The sequence below is a fragment of the Camarhynchus parvulus genome, chromosome 29, assembly GCF_901933205.1.
Source record: "Camarhynchus parvulus chromosome 29, STF_HiC, whole genome shotgun sequence".
NCBI classification, from domain to species: Eukaryota; Metazoa; Chordata; class Aves; order Passeriformes; family Thraupidae; genus Camarhynchus; species Camarhynchus parvulus.
The window spans coordinates 61,260-80,111 of NC_044599.1; the positions used below are offsets into that span (position 1 = coordinate 61,260).

At 58.1% G+C, this 18,852-nt stretch overlaps 1 protein-coding gene across 1 annotated transcript; it reads left to right on the top strand.

Annotated features, from left to right (window-relative positions):
• The first annotated feature begins 4,076 nt into the window (after positions 1-4,076).
• VDR (vitamin D receptor) lies at positions 4,077-18,833 on the top strand. Its single transcript, XM_030967257.1, has 10 exons — positions 4,077-4,167; positions 5,221-5,274; positions 9,703-9,850; positions 12,099-12,229; positions 15,583-15,767; positions 15,876-15,999; positions 16,367-16,538; positions 16,942-17,093; positions 17,386-17,502; positions 17,979-18,833. The coding sequence occupies exons 3-10, from the start codon at positions 9,705-9,707 to the stop codon at positions 18,236-18,238; spliced, it is 1,287 nt and encodes a 428-aa protein (XP_030823117.1). The 5' UTR covers positions 4,077-4,167; positions 5,221-5,274; positions 9,703-9,704; the 3' UTR covers positions 18,239-18,833.
• The last annotated feature ends 19 nt before the right edge of the window (positions 18,834-18,852 follow it).

Sequence of the window (18,852 nt, forward strand, 5' to 3'; positions counted from 1 at the left end):
GCCCCCGTCCCCGCGCGCAGCCGCCGTCGCTATGGCAACTGCGCGAGACGGGGTGGGCGGGGGCTCACTATGACCCCGCCCATTACTCCTCACGTGAGATGGGCGGGGTTATTCATACCACGCCCACCTGATCGATAGTACGTCACAAGGGAGGGCGGGGTTTAGAGAGCCACGCCCCGTCGTTTCACCCAAAGCGCACGCGCCAATTCCCAGGGGTGGGGACGCTGACCACACCCTTCATTTGCATGTGATAGGCGTGGTCGGCATCGCGCACGCGCAGAAGCAACGCGTAGTTCCGGTTGGGCGTGGCAGGGTGTGGCAGGGCGGGGCGTGACGTAAATCGCGCGCGTGCGCACGGCTGGGGCGTCCCGTCCGGAGGGCGCATGCGCGGGGGAGGGGGGGCTGGAAGCAGTATGGAGCGCATGAGCCCCAGTTTGGGGATCCCTGTCCCAGAATGAGCCCCCTCAGACCAGCACAGACTCGGGCCGCACCAGTGGGAGAGCCCTGCTCCCGGCACGGAGCGGCCCCACACCGGGACGGAGCCGTCCCGAGCGGTCCGCTGCCCCCCTGTCCCGGTACGGAGCGGTCCCGAGCGGTCCGAGCCCCCTGTCCCGGTACGGAGCGGTCCCGAGCGGTCCGAGCCCCCTGTCCCGGTACGGAGCGGTCCCGAGCACTCAGGGCCCCCCTGTCCCGGTACGGAGCGATCCCGAGCGGTCCGAGCCCCCTGTCCCGGTACGGAGCGGTCCCGAGCACTCAGGGCCCCCCTGTCCCGGTACGGAGCGGTCCCGGGCGGTCCGAGCCCCCTGTCCCGGTACGGAGCGGTCCCGGGCGGTCCGAGCCCCCTGTCCCGGTACGGAGCGGTCCCGAGCGGTCCGAGCCCTCTGTCCCGGTACGGAGCGGTCCCGAGCGGTCCGAGCCCCCTGTCCTCGGTACGGAGCGGTCCCGGGCGGTCCGAGTCCCCTGTCCCGGTACGGAGCGGTCCCGAGCGGTCCGAGCCCCCCTGTCCCGGTATGGAGCGGTCCCGAGCACTCAGGGCCCCCCTGTCCCGGTACGGAGCGGTCCCGGGCGGTCTGAGCCCCCTGTCCCGGTGCGAAGCGGTCCCGTTGAGCCCCGTCCCGAAGCGGTCCCGAGCGGTCCGAGCTCCCCTGTCCCGGTGCGAAGCGGTCCCGGGCGGTCCGAGCCCCCTGTCCCGGTACGGAGCGGTCCCGAGCGGTCCGAGCCCCTGTCCCGGTACGGAGCGGTCCCGAGCGGTCCGAGCCCGCCCGTCCCGGTCCAGCCCAGCATCACCTCCAGCACCCCTCAATTTCTGGGGAAACGCCCCCAGGCCATTCCCTCCCACCTCCCCCCCAGCTCCGACAGCTCCCGGGTCCGTTTTCCTTCAGTAAATTCCCTCCCGTGGGACTCCTTCCCGCCACACCCCAGAGAAAACGGATGGAAAACGAAATCCCTCCCTCTCCCAATCACCCAAACTATCAAAATCAAATTCACGGCAAAATTAAAATATTTTGTGAGCTCCAGAGGCACCGCCTGCCCGGCCTGTGCGTGTCCCATGGAAATTTTATGGATCATTTCTTCTCTCCTTCCCAGGAGCGAAATTTCAGGCGGGGGGAGAATTCCCGGCTCTCCTTCCTTCCCGCGCCGTCCCGGCGGCTGCGGCATGAGGGGCTGGAAAAGGAGCAGGGAGAGGGATTGGGAAAAGAGAAATCCCTGCCAGTCCCTCGGGATGCGCTGCGGGACGAGCTCGACCCGGCAGAGAATTCCCAGAGCAGAAAAAGAACCGAAAATTCCCCCCGCAGCCTCCTCTCGGCTCCTGGCGCGTCCCAGGCTGGATCCCGGTGTTTTTACCAAGTTTTTTCTGCCCCCAAACCCAGCGGGAGTGGGCGGAAGGGGGGAAAGCCCCTTTTGCAGCCAGCAGGCGCGATTGTGGAAGCGCTTCCCGGGAAATTTCCGCTCTCCCGGGATGGGGCGAGCCCGGAGCCACCCCGGAGGAGCCCCGGGATGAGGGAGCGCTGCTCCAAGGACAGGGAAATATCACATATTTGGGCTTTTCCCCTCTTTTCCGTGTGTCCTGCAGGGATTTATGAGCCCTGGAAAGGGGCCGTGGAATCGCAGGATTTTTTGGGAGGGAGCTTGGAGCTCATCCAGCTCCGTTTGTCCCACACGTGCCGCCCCCCAGGCGCTCCAAGCCCCGTGCAGGGACAGTTCCGGGGTGGCAATGACGATCCTAAGGGTCCCTGCCGAGCCCAAGCCATCCCATGAAGATCTGGAGATCCCAGTTCCTGCCACTCCACATCCCCGGGCCATCCTCCTCCTCCTCCTCTCCCAGCCCCGCCGATCCCTTTCTCAAGGCTGCAGCAGCACAAAAACCGCGGCTCCCGCTCACAGCTCTTGGAATTTCCAATCAAGAATGAAATTCCGTGCAGGAATTAAATCCTCCCGAATCCTGCCCGTGCTGGCTGTCGCGGGGATGCGGAGCAGAGCCGGGATTTGGCCCCAAACCCCTCGTGCCGGGTGGATGGAGGGCAGAAAAGCAGCAGGGAATCAGGAGAGAGGGAGGGAATCCAAACCCTCCTCGGCCTCAAACTTTCCCCAGAGCTCAGGGGGCCACAGATTCCTGCCGGGAAAAAGGTAAAAGTTTGAATGGAAAAGGAGTCCCGCTGGTCTGGTGCATGGCTGTGTCAGTGGGGAAAAGCCTTGGGAGATTTTGGGACATTTTTTTGGCACGGAAAGAGATCATGGAAAGATCCCAAAAGCATCGGGATGGGGATAAGCAGCTTCCACCACTCCCCACCCTCCCGAAATCCTTCCGCGCCACGAAATTGCCTCTGATGAGCTCCCATTTCTTCCTAGACGTTGTTTTCCCCTCCTCGGCCTCATTAAATCAATTTAAAGGCGATTTCGAAGTGTTTTCCCCACGCAAACCGCGGCGGCTGAACCCGGTGCCCGCGGCTGCGGGGGCTCTGCTGCGCCGGGGGCTCGTTTGCTCCGGGGATTTTGGGTTTAAGGGACACCCGATAAACCCTGGAGCAGCAGCAGGGGTTCTCTGGGAGCTCCTCTCGCTGCTTTATTCGGTGCTGCAGGTGGCTGCACCCCGGCTGGGGATTTGAGGAAGGAAAAGGGGAAATTGCCGAATATCCCGATTTTTCAGACTGGGGTGCAGCGTGCCCAATCCTTGGGTTGGGGTGAGCTGAGCTGGCTCTGCCCAAAATCCCACATTCCAAGTCACCAATAAGAGGATTTTGGATGGTCAAGGTCTGTTCTTGCTCTGTCCCAAACACTCTCAGATCCTTCAGGAGCAGCCAAAGCCAGGTGTCCTGCGGGTCCCCAGGCTGGAATCACCCTCGGGGTCTGTGGGGACAACGGGAGCAGCCGGAGCCTGCAGAGAGCCGGGAGTGCTGGGGGTGGCACTCCGGTACCGTTTATTCGGTCCCGGTGCAGCACCGAGCACTCACTGGGAGCTGGATCGGCTGCCCGAACTCATCGGGCTTTCGGGAGGGGTGGCAGCCCCCGGAGCGCCGGGCGTTGGCACCACAAGAGTGCCCTGCCCAGCGGGGCACTGCCGGTGGGGTAGAAGGGTCGGGTGGGCAGCGACGACAGGGTGGGCACCGGATGGTCAGCAGGGACCGGGGGGCAGCGAGATCGAGTGGGCAGCAAGGACAGGGTGGGCAGCGGGTCCGGGTAGTCAGTGTGGGGTCAGCGGTCCCGGGACCCCCCATCCCCATCCCCATCCCCATCCCCATCCCCATCCCCATCCCCATCCCCATCCCCATCCCCATCCCCATCCCCATCCCCATCCCCATCCCCATCCCCATCCCCATCCCCATCCCCATCCCCATCCCCATCCCCATCCCCATCCCCATCCCCATCCCCATCCCCATCCCCATCCCGGAAAGCCCCCGCGCTACCGGGAGCCCACGTGCAACGCCACGCCCCCTTCGCCGTCACCGCGCCCATCTCTGGCCTTATATGGCGCCTGTGGGCGGGGCCAAGGCGGTGCCGCGCAGGCAGGGGCGGGGCCGGGGGCGCCGGTTCCCGTCAAAAGGCGGCAGCGGGCGGGGCGGGGGCGGCAGCGGGGCTGGGGCCCAGGTACCGGTACCCGGGACACCGGGGCTCAGGTACCGGGCAAGGGACAGCGAAGGTACCGGGGACACCGGGGCCGGGGCTCAGGTACCGGTACTGGGGGACACCGGGGCTCAGGTACCGGGCAAGGGACAGCGAAGGTACCGGGGACACTGGGGCCGGGGCTCAGGTACCGGTACTGGGGGACACCGGGGCTCAGGTACCGGGCAGCGGACAGGGGGACACCGGGGCTCAGGTCCCGCACAGGGGACACCGGACCTGGGCCAAGCCCAGCCGTTCTCCGCGCCCGCCGCCCCTGCCGTGCCTCCGGTGCTCCCGGGACACGCGGGCGGGCGAACCGGGGGCGGCAGTCCGGGGGTACGGGGGCGGTGCGGGGGGCGCGGGGGTGGCGGGATGGTTCCCGGCTCCCGGGCTGTCCCCGGCGGCAGCAGCGGTACGGGCCGGGCGCTGAGGCTCCCCGGTGCTTCCTGGTTGGAGGTTCCCGCGCTGGTTTGGGGTCCCTGGTCTGTCTGACCCCCCCCAGTGCCCTGGGAGGGGCCGGGGGTCCCCTGTGCCCCCCCCCCGACTTCCCGTGACCCCCTAAACTGGGGGGTCTTGGGGCTTTACCCGCTAAAATTCGGATCCCCCTTTGGGTCGGGGTGTCCCTGTCCTGTTCTGGGGGTGGCTCCTGGCTTTGGGGGCCTCAGCCCCGAGCACCCCCAGAAATCCGGGAGTTCCGGGGGGTCCCCACATCCCGGAAAGGCACCGCTGTCCTCCCCCCTCTGGGGCGCCCCCTTTTTGGGGGGCCTTCGAAATCGGGAAATTCCGGGGTGCCGCGGGGTGTTAATGTGAATTTAGGGCTTCCTGTAATGTGATTTTGGGGTTCCTGGCTGCCGTGGGGTGTTAACGTGAATTTAGGGTTTCTTGTAAGGTGATTTTGGGGTTCCTGGCTGCCGTGGGAGCGTTCATGTGAATTTAGAGTTTCCTGTAAGGTGATTTTAGCGTTTCCTGTAATGTTGATTTTGGGGTTTCTGGCTGCTCTCATGATTAAGCACCCCATTTAAACCCACGTTCGAGGTCCCAATTCGGGGTTTTTTGGGTGTTTTTGGGGGGCTGAGCCCCTCGGCACAGCATTAATCACCCTACTTCTTGATTCCCCAGTGCCTTCCCGTATTTTGGAGGATCCCGAGCCGTGCCAGCCCCAGGAAAATCAAGGTACGGGGGGATTTTTATGCACCAGGAATTGAGGGATCCTCTCCACATCCCAGAAGTGGTTTTGGGGCGGTTTGGGGTCGGCAGAGGCGGCTGAGCCGCTCCTTGCTCTCCTTTTCAAGGCTGGAGCTTTGAGAAAAGTTGGGTGTTTTTTCTCGGAAAGAGGTTTTCGGGAGAAGCGACGTTTTTGCGGCGTCTCCTCCTCCCCCGGAGCCGCCCGTGACTCATCTTCCTCCGGCTGGGGAAGGAGCGGCGGGACGCGAAAATCCCGGGAAATTGCTGTTTAAATTGCGGTTAAACCCGGGAGAAATCCCGGGAAAACCAAGGGGAGCAAAAATCCAGGGAGGTGATGGGGAAAGCAAGGTGTGAGCTGAGCAAAAATCCCGGGAAATTGGGGTTTAAACCCAGGGAAGAGGGAGGGAAAATCCGGGGAAGTGATGGGGAAATCAAGGGGAGCAGGAATCCCAGGACATTAAAATTAAATCCAGGAGAATCGGGCAGTGAGGGGAGAAAAGTCCAGGGGAATTAAAATTAAACCCGAGGGTGAATGGAAAGAAATCTAGGGAAATATGGGGAAACCAAGGGGAGCAAAAATGGCGTAAATAAAGTTAAATAAAGTTTTAAAAGCCCTGGTGTTGGGCTGGACCTGGTGGAAATGGGGTGAAATAAAGGGGGAAAATGCCAGGGTGAGATTTGATTCCCTCTGGAGTCCTGGAGCAAGGAAAATCTGGGATATGATGATGCAGATGATGATGAGGATGATAGGAGATGTCTGCCCCAGATCTCCAGGGCGTGACCAGATCAGGACTGAGATGTCCTAGCAATAACAAAAATTCCAAAAATCAGATTTTTTCCCAGATAAAAACACACCTGGGGTCGCGGCTGGGGTTTGTTTCCCTGAACCCCGCTGTGTTTAGGAGGAATAAATGGAAAATCCAGGTGTTTTTTTTCCCCATTTAATAGCTAATCCTGCTCCAGAGAATAATTTTTAACTTCTTGTGGCCGAGCCAAAGCAGAGCCAGCCTGGCCCCAGCTCCCTGAGGGGAAATTCTGGAATTGCCAGGGATTGGGAGAGGGAAAATCCTGGCTGGAGGTGGGCTGGGATGGAAATAGGAGCCTAAAAAGGAGAGGAATAGGAATGGAAATGGTTCTGGGAATTAAAACTAAAATAAATTCAGGGAGATGGTGAAAGTGAAGGGTGAGAGGAGCAAAAATCCAGGGAAGTTAAGATTAAACTGAGGTGTGAGCGGAACAAAAACGTGCCGGGGGTGGCACTGCCAGGATGTCCCCGGTGCCACCTCCTCATTTCCAGCCTCTGCTGACTCAGCTCCCCCTTGGGCCCATTTCTCTTATCTTGGCCCTTATCAGCTCAACCCTCGCCCTTCTTCCCTGCTAATAAACGGAAAAGGGTGGAAAACAACACCTGGATTTTTATCCGGGCGCCGAAGGCGTTTCCTCCTTCCCAGGAACCCCAGGAGCTGCTCCAGGATGCCCTGGGCAGGGATTCCCTTGCCTGGAGCCATTCCTGAGCCTGCTCCTGCTTTGCCCGGCGGGGAAAAGGGGATTTCTGGCACATGAAGCCTCCCCCATTTTTCTCTGGAAAAGTTCGAGCCGTTTCCTGAGGCTTTTCCCACCTTCTCCGTGCCCCAGGCGTGGCTGCTGCTCCAATTTCCCAATTCCAGGCGGCAACAGCTCCGGCTGCTGCATCATCCTCCTCCTCCTCCTCCTCCTCCTCCTCCTCCTCCTCCCTCCTTGGGCAGGTTGAGCTTCTGGGGAATGAGAATTCCCTTTTCCAGCGGGCACATCCCAGGGAAGGGAAAGGACGGGGCTGTGGGGCCTCCAAAGGTTCCTTTTCCAGCTCCAAGGGGGACGTTCTGTGAAAATCCCCGTTTCCTCCCAGGGAAGGGACGGGGATTTGGGCTCTGTGCTGCCCCAGGGAGCTCCCTAAAATCCATTCCTCCTCCCAGATATCCCTCCCATGGCCAAAAATCCCCTGTTCCAGAGCCTGACAGGGCCCAGCTCTACTTTTAGGACAGGTCCCCTGGCCTGGGGCTCACCTGGGAAGGGACAGCAAATCCCAGATTTCCTGGGAATTGCCACAGCTGGGAATCACCTGTGTGGCTTCACGCCTTCCCAGGGCTCTTCCAGGGGCTGTTTCCAGCACAAAAAGAGGATTTTACTCCTCAGTGTGGGGCTGGTGCAGCCCTTCCACCTCTGCTTTGGGAATTTTTCCATAGGCAGAGCCCTTCCCGGCACAGATTTTCTGGAATTTTGGGGTCTTTTCCCATTTCCTCCTGGTGTCCTATGCCTGAGGGAGTGCTGGGCTCTACAATCCCTTCCTGAGGGGCTGGGACCCTCCAAGAATTCCACGGGAAAAACCTGGATTTGTGTCCTGCCTGTCCTGGGGACACTGCCTGGGACAGGGCACCAAAATTGGGACTTTGGGGCTGTTTCGTTCCTGGAAAGGCCCCGACCCCCCGTGGGATCCCAAGGCCGTGGATTCCAGACTCTTCCTTGGAATCCTGGAAAATCCCGAGTTGGGATCATCCACTCCAACCCCTGGCCCTGCGCTGGACACAAAAATCCCAAATATCCATGAGCATTCTGCAAAAATTCCTTGTGCTGCAGCAGCCTCAGGGCCCTGTGCATTCCCTGGGAGGCTTTTCCACCCTCTGGATCAGGAATTTTCCCTCAAATCCACCCTAAACCTTCCCAGGGGTCCTGTCCCAGCATCTTCAGGTAATCCTTGCTTCAATCCCGGCATTTAAGGTTGGAATTCCCCAAATTCCAGCTCCTCTCCCCAATCCCTGTTTTCGGGGCAGATTTCAGGAGCATTTTGCTGGAAATTTGCTGGAATTTTCCTCCCTCTGGGGCAAAAAAAATAAAAAAAGCCCCAAGGGAGGCTCGAGACAGTAAAAAAAAATAATCCATGTTGGCAATTCCTGGGAATTGTGATTTCCCGGGGTGGCTTTCTCTCTTCGGAGGGTGACGGGGCAAAAACCTGTTTGGGAATGTTTCGAAATCCAGGGAGAAGCTCCGGAGGAGTTCTGGAATTTCCCACAAGCAGGGGCAGCTTCTGCCTGTCAGCCTTCCCCGGATTTTGTCTGGGATGTGAGAGGAAGGACTCGGACAGCCTGAAATTAGGGATTAGGGAATGAAGGAGCAAGGGGAAGGGTTTGGGGCAGGAGGAGGAAATCCAGGAAGGGTTCAGGAGACACCAGGGAAGATTCTGTGGGAAAAATTCCCATTCCTGGATTTTTTAAAAATTTCTCCTTGGAAAAGGGGGAAAGCTTCTCCATAGAATGACCACAGTGGTGCTGGGGGGATCTTTCTCTGGGGTAAAATCCCGGGAAAAGCTGGGCTCGGTTGGATTTTCCCATTTAGAAGGAGCAGTGGGATGTGTCTGGAGCCCAGGGAATGGCAATCCAAGGGTTTAGCCTGGAATATTCCAAATTTTTTACGGGATAGAGAGAAAACCAGGATCTGTGGATCCCAAATTCCTCCCCCCAGAGTTCCCTCCTGTGCCAGGGCTGGGAGCTCGGGAGTTGCCAGGCTCGTTTTTCCCGGCTGGAATTCCCGGGGCGTTGGATCTGTCCCTGCTCTTTGCTCTGATGCCGTTGGGAAACTTTCACCCCTTCCCTCTCCCGGCTTTCCATGGATTTTTATCCATCTGGAATGTCCCAGCGCAGAAGCTCCTGTGGGGTTCTGGGAATTCTTTGTCTGGGGATCCTCCAGCCCAGCCCCAACCCCGAGGCCCGGCTGGGAAAATCCAAAATGAAAGCAAAATTCCAAAAGAATTAAAGGAATGAAGGTGAAAATCCAGGCTTTGGCTGGGAATGGTGGCAGAGGACAGCTGGGAATGCTGTCCCAGGGAATTCCCCAAAATCTGGATCTTGGCCCAAAATCCCCCTCGGGAATCCCTGGGAAACAGCCCCAAAGCAGAGGGAATTATTTAACTGGGAGTTTAATGGGATTTAATGGATTTAAAGGTGCAGCTGGAATTTGGGAATGGGCAGGTTTGGAATGGGAAAAAAGCACTTTTTTTTTCCTGCTTTTTTAAAGGGAAACATTCCAGAGGCACCAGGAATTTTTAAGGAGCCTTGGGGTTGTTTAGTGAGCCTCTCCCAACCCCAGGGCTTTCCCAGCATTCCAGAATCCCAAAAACCTATCGGAATTTTTTTTGGGGCGGTTTCAATGCCCAGAGCCAATGGGAATAAAAATTCCTTGCTCAAATCAGGGGGAATCCAAGGAGAAATCCTGAATTTTAGGGATAACTTTACACTGAACCCCTGATTTTGCCCCAAATCAGGGGGAATGCAAGGAAAAATCCTAGATTTTAGGGATCATTTTACACCGAGCCCCCGAGTTTGGGCCAGATCAGGTGGAATTGAAAGCAAATCCACGCCAAATCCCGGTTTTTCCCCCTCGCAGGCATGGACGCCGCCTGCAGCACCTCGGTGGCCGATGCCGCCGCGGAGTGCGAGCGCAGCGTGCCCAGGGTCTGCGGGGTCTGCGGGGACAGAGCCACCGGCTTCCACTTCAACGCCATGACCTGCGAGGGCTGCAAGGGCTTCTTCAGGTGGGCCTGGGTCTCCGGCAATGCCCCACCCCAAAAAAAAACCCGGCAGTCCCAAGGGGAAGCCAACGGGGTGCTGAAATTCCAGGCGGTGCCGCATCCCCATGGTGTAAAGCGGGGGTGGGGGGGAAATGGTTGATTTCTTTTGTGGGATGGGGTTTTTTTCCCTGTTTCTCCAGGGTTTTTCGTGGTTTTGGGAGCTTTGCACTCCCCCATCCCAAAAAAATCCTGGGAGTCCCAAAGGAAAACCAACAGGGTGCTGAAACAGGCCCAGAATTCCCGGTGGTGCCGCATTCCCATGGTGTAAAGGGGAGGGAAATGGTTGATTTCTTTTGTGGGATGGGGTTTTTTCCCTGTTTCTCCAGGGTTTTTCATGGATCTGGGAGCCTTGCAGCGCTCCAGGAAAGAGGTGGAGTGTGGGAAACTCCCCTGGGGTCGCAAATTGGGATTTTTCCCAAAAATCCCTAAAAAAAGCCCTAAAATCTCAAAATAACTCTGGGACTGGGGGATGAGGAGGGACAGGGGATCCCCTGGAGCAGCTCTTCCCAAAATCCAGTATTTCCAGGGAATTCTGCTGTCCCCCTTGGGAATCCTGCCCCCATCCCCAGGCCCTGCTGAAGCCCTCCCCAGCTCCCAGCACCAATCCCTCATTCCAGGCCAGGAATGACGCTTGGAATTCTCTATTTTTAGCCCCTGGGATCCCAAATCCGCCAGGGAATGGGTGGCTCAGGAAGGTTCCCATGGAATTCCAGCCCAGCTCGGCTCCGGTGTCACCCTGGGAGCCTCCGGAGCCACCCAAGCTGCAATTTTCATTCCAAACCTGGAATTTTGGCCTGCCCCGAGCCCTGGGGATGTTTTTCCCTGCTCCAAGGCCTCGTTGTTTGTGCATTCCCAGCCTTTTGTGGAAAAAAAAGAAGCTTTTTGTACACCAAAACTGGGGATTTTGGGGTGTCCAGGGCTGAATTCCAAGCACTGGGATTGTGTTTCCCCACTGGGAGCAGCAAAATTCCAAAGGTTTTGGAGGAATGGGGGGAAACAAGGCCCTGCCATCCATTTTTTCTGAGATAAATTCCCAAAAATCCCAAATTCCCAGCGGGAAAAGGCAGAGTGCAGCCACTTTGTTTACCTCTCCCTTTCTAAAAGCAGCTTTTAGTTCCTGGGGCTGCAGTCAGAGGAAATCTTGAAGATTTTTACCCAGATTTTATTCTTTTACCCATTTTTAAATATTTTACTTTATATTTTACTAAATACTTTATTTGATTACCCATATTTGATATTTTAACCTATATTTGACATAGTTTACCCCTACTTAATACTTTTTTTTACGCAGTTTTGATATTTTTTACCCACTTTTTTATCTGAGTGTTGGCCTTGGGCACTTCCAGGGATGGGGATGCAGCCACAGCTTTTCTGGGAATTCTATTCCAGGGCCTCACAGGGAGGAATGTCTTCCCAATATCCCATCTACCACCTTTTGCCTGGGAAACCCTGGCTCTGGGAAGATTCTGATCGTTTTTCCTCGGAAGTTTCTGGCCTTGACCCTTTGTCCTTGGGATATTTTGGCTCCGACCCTTTACCCCAGGAAGATTTTGGCTCTGACCTTTTGTCCTGGAAGGTTCTGACCCTTTTTCCTCGGAAATTCTGGCTCTGGCCATTATTCCTTGGAAGGTTTTGGCTCTGCCCCGTTGTGCTGGCAGGCTCTGACCCTTTTCCCTGGGTTATTTTGGCTCTGACCCTTTGTCCCGGTGGCTCCACGTTCCCATTCCACTGTGGTTTCCCTGCAGCTCAGGGTTGTCATTTTCAGGCTCCTTTCTCTGTGTCCTGCAGCGAGAATTCCTCTCCCTGCACACCCAAAATGTGCTCGGGCCAGTTCTGCCAGCAAAGCCGGGCTTAGGGCGGCTGGGTTTAAACCACACGGCCCCAGCTCGGGTTTATTTTGCTGCCGGGGGGGTTTCTCTGTAATCCTGCAATCCTTCCACCTTCCTGGTCTTAAAAATCCCTCTTTAGACCCAAAAACCTTCTTAAACCTACAGGCTGGGCTGGGCTTAGAGCAGCCTGGTTTAGTGGAAGGGGATCAAGCTGGGTTTAAGGTCATTTCCCCCAAACCATTTTGGGATAAACCCTTGGGTGTTTCCCTGGGGGAAATTTTCCTTTTCCAGCAGTGCCTGAAGCTCCCAGCCCAGCTGATGTTCGGAGCATCAGCCAAACCAGCAGGAATGGAGCCCAAAAAGGGTTTCTGTCCCTTTTCCAGGAGGAGCATGAAGAGGAAGGCCATGTTCACCTGTCCCTTCAGCGGGGAGTGCCACATCACCAAGGACAACCGGCGGCACTGCCAGGCCTGCCGGCTGAAACGCTGCCTGGACATCGGCATGATGAAGGAGTGTGAGTGTGCGAGGGCTGTGAGTGTGCACAGCTGTGAGTGTGAGTGTGCGCGGCTATGAGTGTGCACGGCTGTGAGTGTGAGTGTGCGCGGCTGTGAGTGTGAGTGTGTGAGGGCTGTGAGTGTGCACAGCTGTGAGTGTGAGTGTGCACGGCTGTGAGTGTGTGAGGGCTGTGAGTGTGAGTGTGCACGGCTGTGAGTGTGCACGGCTGTGAGTGTGAGTGTGCACGGCTGTGAGTGTGTGAGGGCTGTGAGTGTGCACAGCTGTGAGTGTGAGTGTGAGTGCGCGGCTGTGAGTGTGCACGGCTGTGAGTGTGCGCAGGGCTGTGAGTGTGCACGGGCTGTGAGTGTGAGTGTGCACGGGCTGTGAGTGTGAGTGTGTGAGGGCTGTGAGTGTGCACGGCTGTGAGTGTGCACGGGCTGTGAGTGTGAGTGTGCGCGGGCTGTGAGTGTGCGCGGCTGTGAGTGTGTGCACGGCTGTGAGTGTGTGCGGCTGTGTGCTGTGCGTGTAAGTGTGCTGTGCGTAGCACAGCTGTGAGTGTGAGTGTGCACGGCTGTGAGTGTGCACGGCTGTGAGTGTGAGTGTGTGAGGGCTGTGAGTGTGCACGGCTGTGAGTGTGAGTGTGCGCGGCTGTGAGTGTGCGCGGCTGTGAGTGTGAGTGTGGGCGTGAGTGTGCACAGCTGTGAGTGTGCACGGCTGTGAGTGTGATGTGCACGGCTGTGAGTGTGCACAGCTGTGAGTGTGCACGGCTGTGAGTGTCCAGCCCCAGGGAATGCTCATGGGGCTGGGGCCGTGCCTCTGCCACCTCCCTGGTGCCACAGGGAACCTCCCGGGGATGCAAAGGGCAGAGGAAGCAGCGGGTAATGATTGAGAGGGGCTGGTTTAATGATTCCTTCCCATCCCAGAGTTGTGTTCTCATGGATTCTCCTGGGGGTTTTTTGAGGAAAATCAGCTCCATGGCTCCCAATGGCTCTGAAAATTCTCTTTTCCAGCATTTTCCAGGCTCCACGGGGAGAGGTGGATGAGCTTCCCCATCCTCATGGAGCTGGGTTGGGTTTTCCTCTTCTCCCTCTGGGATTTTTTTTTTCTGACCCTATTTCCATGCGGGATAAAGCAGGGACTTAAGTCAACAGCAGAGGGAATTAAAGCGGTTTTTAAGCCCAGTCCAAACACACAAATGTGGCCCAAATGTTTGTTTTCTCCGGGTGTATTTAGAGATAAGTGGCTTTTAAAAATAAAGCGTGTTTGAGGTGCTGGGGAGGAGCTGGGTGCTCCTGGACAGCTCCAACCAAACATTTTCTGCTGGGAGATTGTGGCCAGGGTGTCCATGGAGCTGGAAATTCAGGCTATGGAAGCAGGGCCCTTTCCCTGATGTGCTAAACAGCGTGCAAACAGAGCCTGATGTCACCCCAGGGCCTCCAGAAAATCAGAATTTGGAGTGTTTGTGAGGCAAAAAATGCTTACATTTTCAATGATCCTGATGGGAATCCCTGGATTTTATTCTTTGGGATTGGCAGGTTGATGAGGGAGGAACAGGCCACATCCCACCCTGGCTGTCCCCAGATTGTGGGGAGCTGTCCCTGTTTTGTGAGGAGCCCCTAATGAGGGAAGTGCTTTAATTTGCACCAGCAGCCAATTAATTACCCAGGAAGGGCTGGCAGGTTGCTGGGCAGCAGTTCCAGGGGGTTTTCTCCAGGTTTTCTCCACGTTTTCCCCACAGGAGTTAACGTGTAAACAGCCCCGTTAGCAAATCCTGCGTGCATTAACCAAAACTGACCCAGACAGGCTAAAAATAGCTAAAAATGGACTTTGCCGCTGGAAAAATGAGGGAGGACGAAGGGTTGGGGTTATTTTTAGGTGGAAGAAGGGAATCAGGAAGGTTTTGAGGCCTTGTTTTCCACAGCGTGCTGGAATTCAGGGCTGGGAATGTGGGGTAGGGAGGAAGAAGAGGAAGACGAGCAAGGCAGACCCTTGAGCTGGGGATAATTTGGACTCTTCTCCACCTCTGGAATTTGGGGTTTGTCCCAGTTTGGGGCAGGAGGAGCTGGTTCTGCCCAGCTGAGGGGTTTGGCGACCCCAACTCTCCCAGCCCTGTGCCAGGCCCAGGTCACCACGTGGCGTTTCCAGCCCCCAGCCTGGGCAAATATTTGTGGTTTTCTGCCTGTCTGGGGACAAGCAGGGCAGAGAAAATCCCCCCAGGCCTTGGGATTTGGGAATTCTCAGCCAGGGCCTGTCCCCTCCTCACAGGGTGGCCTGGGAAATCCGGCCTTTCCCACCTGCTGGGACGCCAAAAAATGTGGAATTACCCCTTCACTGCCTTCTCCCAGCTGCCTGTCCCTCAGCGATGTCAGGGCTCCCTTGGATCCTTCCCTAATAATCCCTAAAAATGGGATTTCTAGCAGCTCCTGCTCTCTGTGCAGAGCCGGGTGGGTGACCCCGAGCAGGCCCCTGATGCTTTCTGTGGTAAAAACTGGCAAGGGGAAATGGCAAAATCCTGATTTTCCTCCCCGATGGTGGAGGTGGGAGCAACTTTGCAGCCCCTCCTGAGGTGTCCCAGGCCCCTGTGAGGTTGTGCAAGGCTGGGGAATGGAAAATGGAGAATGGAAAATCGCCCTCGGCCAAAGGAGCCGGCGAGGCCGAGGCCTCCTTGCCTCGAGCTCCTCCCGCTGACCTCTCGCCCCAAATTCCACCTTGGCCCTCCCGGCACGGGGTCCCTGCGCCAGAACACTCAGAAACAGCCCCTGGGGTGTCCCTGCAGAAAGGGCTGAGGAAAGGGAACTCCTTTTTCCTTTCCTCCTCCTCCAAACAGAGCTTTGAGGAGGCTCTGCTGTGGCCCCAGAGATTTCTGCAGCTCCCCGCTGCCTTTGTCCCTCCCAGCCCCTCTGAGGCTGCTCAGGGCTTGCAGTGGTTGATCAAAAAGTGAAGATTTGAGCCCAAATTGCCCTCAGCTGCTCCTTTTCCCAGAACAAACAGGCCCAGCCTTGCGTGGAGCCCAACCTTTGGCCGCTGCTGAGCGCCGCCACCCCAATAAAAGCCATAAATCCCCAGCCCTGAGTGCCTTGACCTTAAAAATGAGATTAAATCTGCCCTGAAGCAGCGCTGGACACCGCTGGTGGCAGCTGGGAGCCGAGGGTTTGGGGATTTGAGAGGGCTGAGCAAACAGGGAGGGAGCAGAGCGGGCACGGCTGGCGCGGCCTCGGTGCCCCCAGAGCCTCCCCTGAAAGCACCAAAAACCTCCTGGGCACGGCAGGAAACCGGGGCCAAGCTGTTGTAGGGGCACAAAGGGATTTTCCAGGGGCTGGGTGTGGCATCCAGCAGCTCCAATCCCTACTTCTGCCCCTCTTCCTCTCCCAGTCATCCTTACTGACGAGGAGGTGCAGAGGAAGAGGGAGATGATCCTGAAGAGGAAGGAGGAGGAAGCCCTGAGGGAAAGCCTCAAACCCAAACTCTCAGAGGAGCAGCAGAAAGTCATCGACATCCTGCTCGAGGCCCATCGCAAAACCTATGACCCCACCTACGCTGACTTCACCAAATTCCGGGTACTGACGCCAAAAAATCTCTTTCATCCCTCAAATTCCCCCTGCAAAATCCACAGACCCCTCTGCCAGCCCTGTTCCTCAAGAAGTTTTCTCTGCTTTCTCCCCCAGCCCCCTGTGAGGAGCCACCCCAGCAGCAGAGGGGCCACAAAATCCTCGTCCCTGCTCACCCAGGACCTGTCCTCGGAGGATTCCTCGGATCTCTTCAGCTCCGAGGCCTTCAGCACATTCCCAGGTGTGCCCCAGCTCCTCCTGGCCCCAAACTGGGACTGGGAGCCAGGGAGGGACCCCAGGACTCGGCTTGGGCTGGAGGTGACACCTCAAACCTCCCCAAATCCCAGGGGAGGTGAAGGGCTGTGCCAGAGCCCAAATTAACCCTGGCACGAGGCTCTGCCCTGCTCCTCTTCCTCCTCATCCCACATTCCCAGACCGGGATCCCAACCCAACACCCTGTGGAGAACCTGGCCTCAAAAGCCCCCAGATTCCCTGCCCCCACCCCTCCAGGGGTCAGAAATGCAGCCCCTCGACCCAGATTTGGGGTTCCGGAGCCTCTGTTCGGCTCTGGGGGGCTCACCGGGGTGCTCAGAGCGCTGTCCCCGCAGACCCCGCGGAGCCGCCGCCGTTCCCCAGCCTGGCGCTGCAGGAGGAGCAGGACGAGAGCTCCTCGGTCAACCTGCAGTTCTCCCAGCTCTCCATGCTCCCACACCTGGCTGACCTGGTCAGCTACAGCATCCAGAAGGTGATCGGCTTTGCCAAGATGATCCCGGGATTCAGGTGAGGCTGCGGATCCCAGATCTGGTATTTCCTGCCCCTGGGAATCCTGTGCTGCCCTTCCCAGCCATTCCTCAGCCCTGTTCCCTTCCCAGCTCTGCTCTCTGTCTCTCCCTCTCCCCGGGGTTCTCCCCTTTTTCCAATACCCTGGAAAACACACACAGATTCCACCCAGAGCTCCTGCAGCACCCAAGGGGCCCAGGAGGGGCCTCAGGCTCCGCTCATTCTAAGATTTGGGACAAAAACGCACCTTAAATAACCCCTGGAATGGGAATTCCTGGGGAGGGAGCCTCAGCTGAGGGCCTGGTGAGCACGCTGGGGGTGGCAGCTCCTCCTGGCCCTGTCCTGTGTCCCCTCTGTCCCCTGAGCAGCCCGACCCCCACCCAGAGGGCACATCCTCCCGCAGGGATCTGTCTGTGGAGGACCAGATCGTGCTGCTCAAGTGCAGCGCCATGGAGGTGATCATGCTGCGCTCCAACGAGTCCTTCACCCTCGAGGACATGTCCTGGACCTGCGGCAGCAATGACTTCAAGTACAGGGTCAGCGACGTCACCCAAGGTGAGGGAGCCCCAGCCCCAAATCCTGAAATGCCCTACTGTCCCCGTTGGGCCTTCTCTCTGCACCTGCCTGAGAATGGGGGTGGCTCCTGCCCCAAATTCTGGGGGTTTGGGAGGTGACAAGTGGTGCTTCAAGGTCTGCAGTGGCACCTCAGTGGCTCCAGTGCCACCTCCTCAATGGCTCCAGTGCCACCCCAATGTGTCTGAAAAAATCCCCGTCCAAAGGGAAAAATCCCCTTCCAGAGGAGAAGAGCCTTTTCCAGAGCCCCCCTGAGGCCCTGTTCTCTCCACAGCCGGGCACAGCATGGACCTGCTGGAGCCACTGGTGAAGTTCCAGGTGGGGCTGAAGAAGCTGAACCTGCATGAGGAGGAGCACGTGCTGCTCATGGCCATCTGCATCCTGTCCCCAGGTAGGGACAGACCAACCCCAAACCCTAAAAACCCACAGAAGGGAGGGGGAAAACCCCAAACCCTAAAAACCCACAGAAGGGAGGGGGAAAACCCCAAATCCTAAAAATCCCACAGAAGGGAGAGGAAAAACCCATAAGTACGGCTGACTCTAAAAAGGGATGAAAGGAAGGGAAAACCCCTAGACCATAAAAAGGGACAAAAGGGAAGGGAATTATCCCAAACCCTAAAAAGGGGTGAAAGGGAGGGAATCCCCCCAAACCCTAAAAAGCCCCAAAAGGGTTGGAATCTGCCCAAACCCTAAAAAGCCCCAAAAGGCACGGAATCCCCCCAAAGCCCTAGAAAGGGGTGAAAGGGAAGGAATCCCCCCAGACCATAAAAAGGGGTGAAAGGGAAGGGAATCAGCTCAGACCACAAAAAGCCCCAAAAGGCAGGGAATCCCCCCAGAGCCCTGCCCTGAGCGCTGCCCGTCCCGCAGACCGGCCGGGCGTGCGGGAGCCGCTGCGGGTGGAGGCGCTGCAGGAGCGGCTCTCGGAGGTGCTGCAGAGCTACATCCGCGCCCGGCACGCCGCGCCCGGCGGCCGCCTGCTCTACGCCAAGATGATCCAGAAGCTGGCGGACCTGCGCAGCCTGAACGAGGAGCACTCGCGGCAGTACCGCTGTCTGTCCTTCCAGCCCGAGCACAGCATGCAGCTCACGCCGCTGCTGCTCGAGGTCTTCGGCAACGAGATCTCCTGAGCGCCCGCCCGGCAGGAGCGGCCCCGCAGCCCCGCGGGACGGGGAACCAGCGCTGGGTGTGCGGGAGGAGCTGAGCCCGGGCAGGGGTCGGGGTTTGGGGTCGCTGCTCCAGGAGCAGCTTCCCCGCATCTCCGCGGCTGTTTGGGGGCCGAGCTGCCTCGAATCCCTTCTTTTTGCGAATGTACGGAAGGGCAAGTGCCAGGAGATGAACTGGGATGAGCCAGAAGCAGCTGAGAAAGCCCCGAGGGGGGAAGATGTTGTCCTCGACCCTCAAAGGGAAGAGCAGGACGAGCTTTGTTTGCACTCCCTGGGAATGAGGGAGCAGGGGCATCTCCAGGAGACGCCCCCACTTTGGAGCGGAACCCCTCTGCGGGATGGGGTGACAACTCCTGGGCTGGGACAGGGACCCCGGGGATGAGGCAGGGACCCCAATTCCAGCTTGGCCTCCTCCCATTGCCATGTTCTGGAGGCCGGAGCAAACCCTGGCAAGGGGGATTTGGGAGCTGGGGGGCTCCAGAGCCCTGGGAAGAGCCATCACAGCCGCCCCCCCGAGCCACGAGCAATGGCCGCAGGGTCCCCGGCTCGGGCCAATAAACTCCTGCTTGGGCAAATCA

Coding starts and splice junctions, on each gene's coding strand:
- VDR (XM_030967257.1), top strand. CDS start 9,705: ATGGACGCCGCCTGCAGCACCTCGGTGGCCGATGCCGCCGCGGAGTGC. Junction 12,230..15,582: donor CATCGGCATGATGAAGGAGT/GTGAGTGTGCGA, acceptor TTCCTCTCCCAG/TCATCCTTACTGACGAGGAG. Junction 15,768..15,875: donor CTGACTTCACCAAATTCCGG/GTACTGACGCCA, acceptor TTTCTCCCCCAG/CCCCCTGTGAGGAGCCACCC.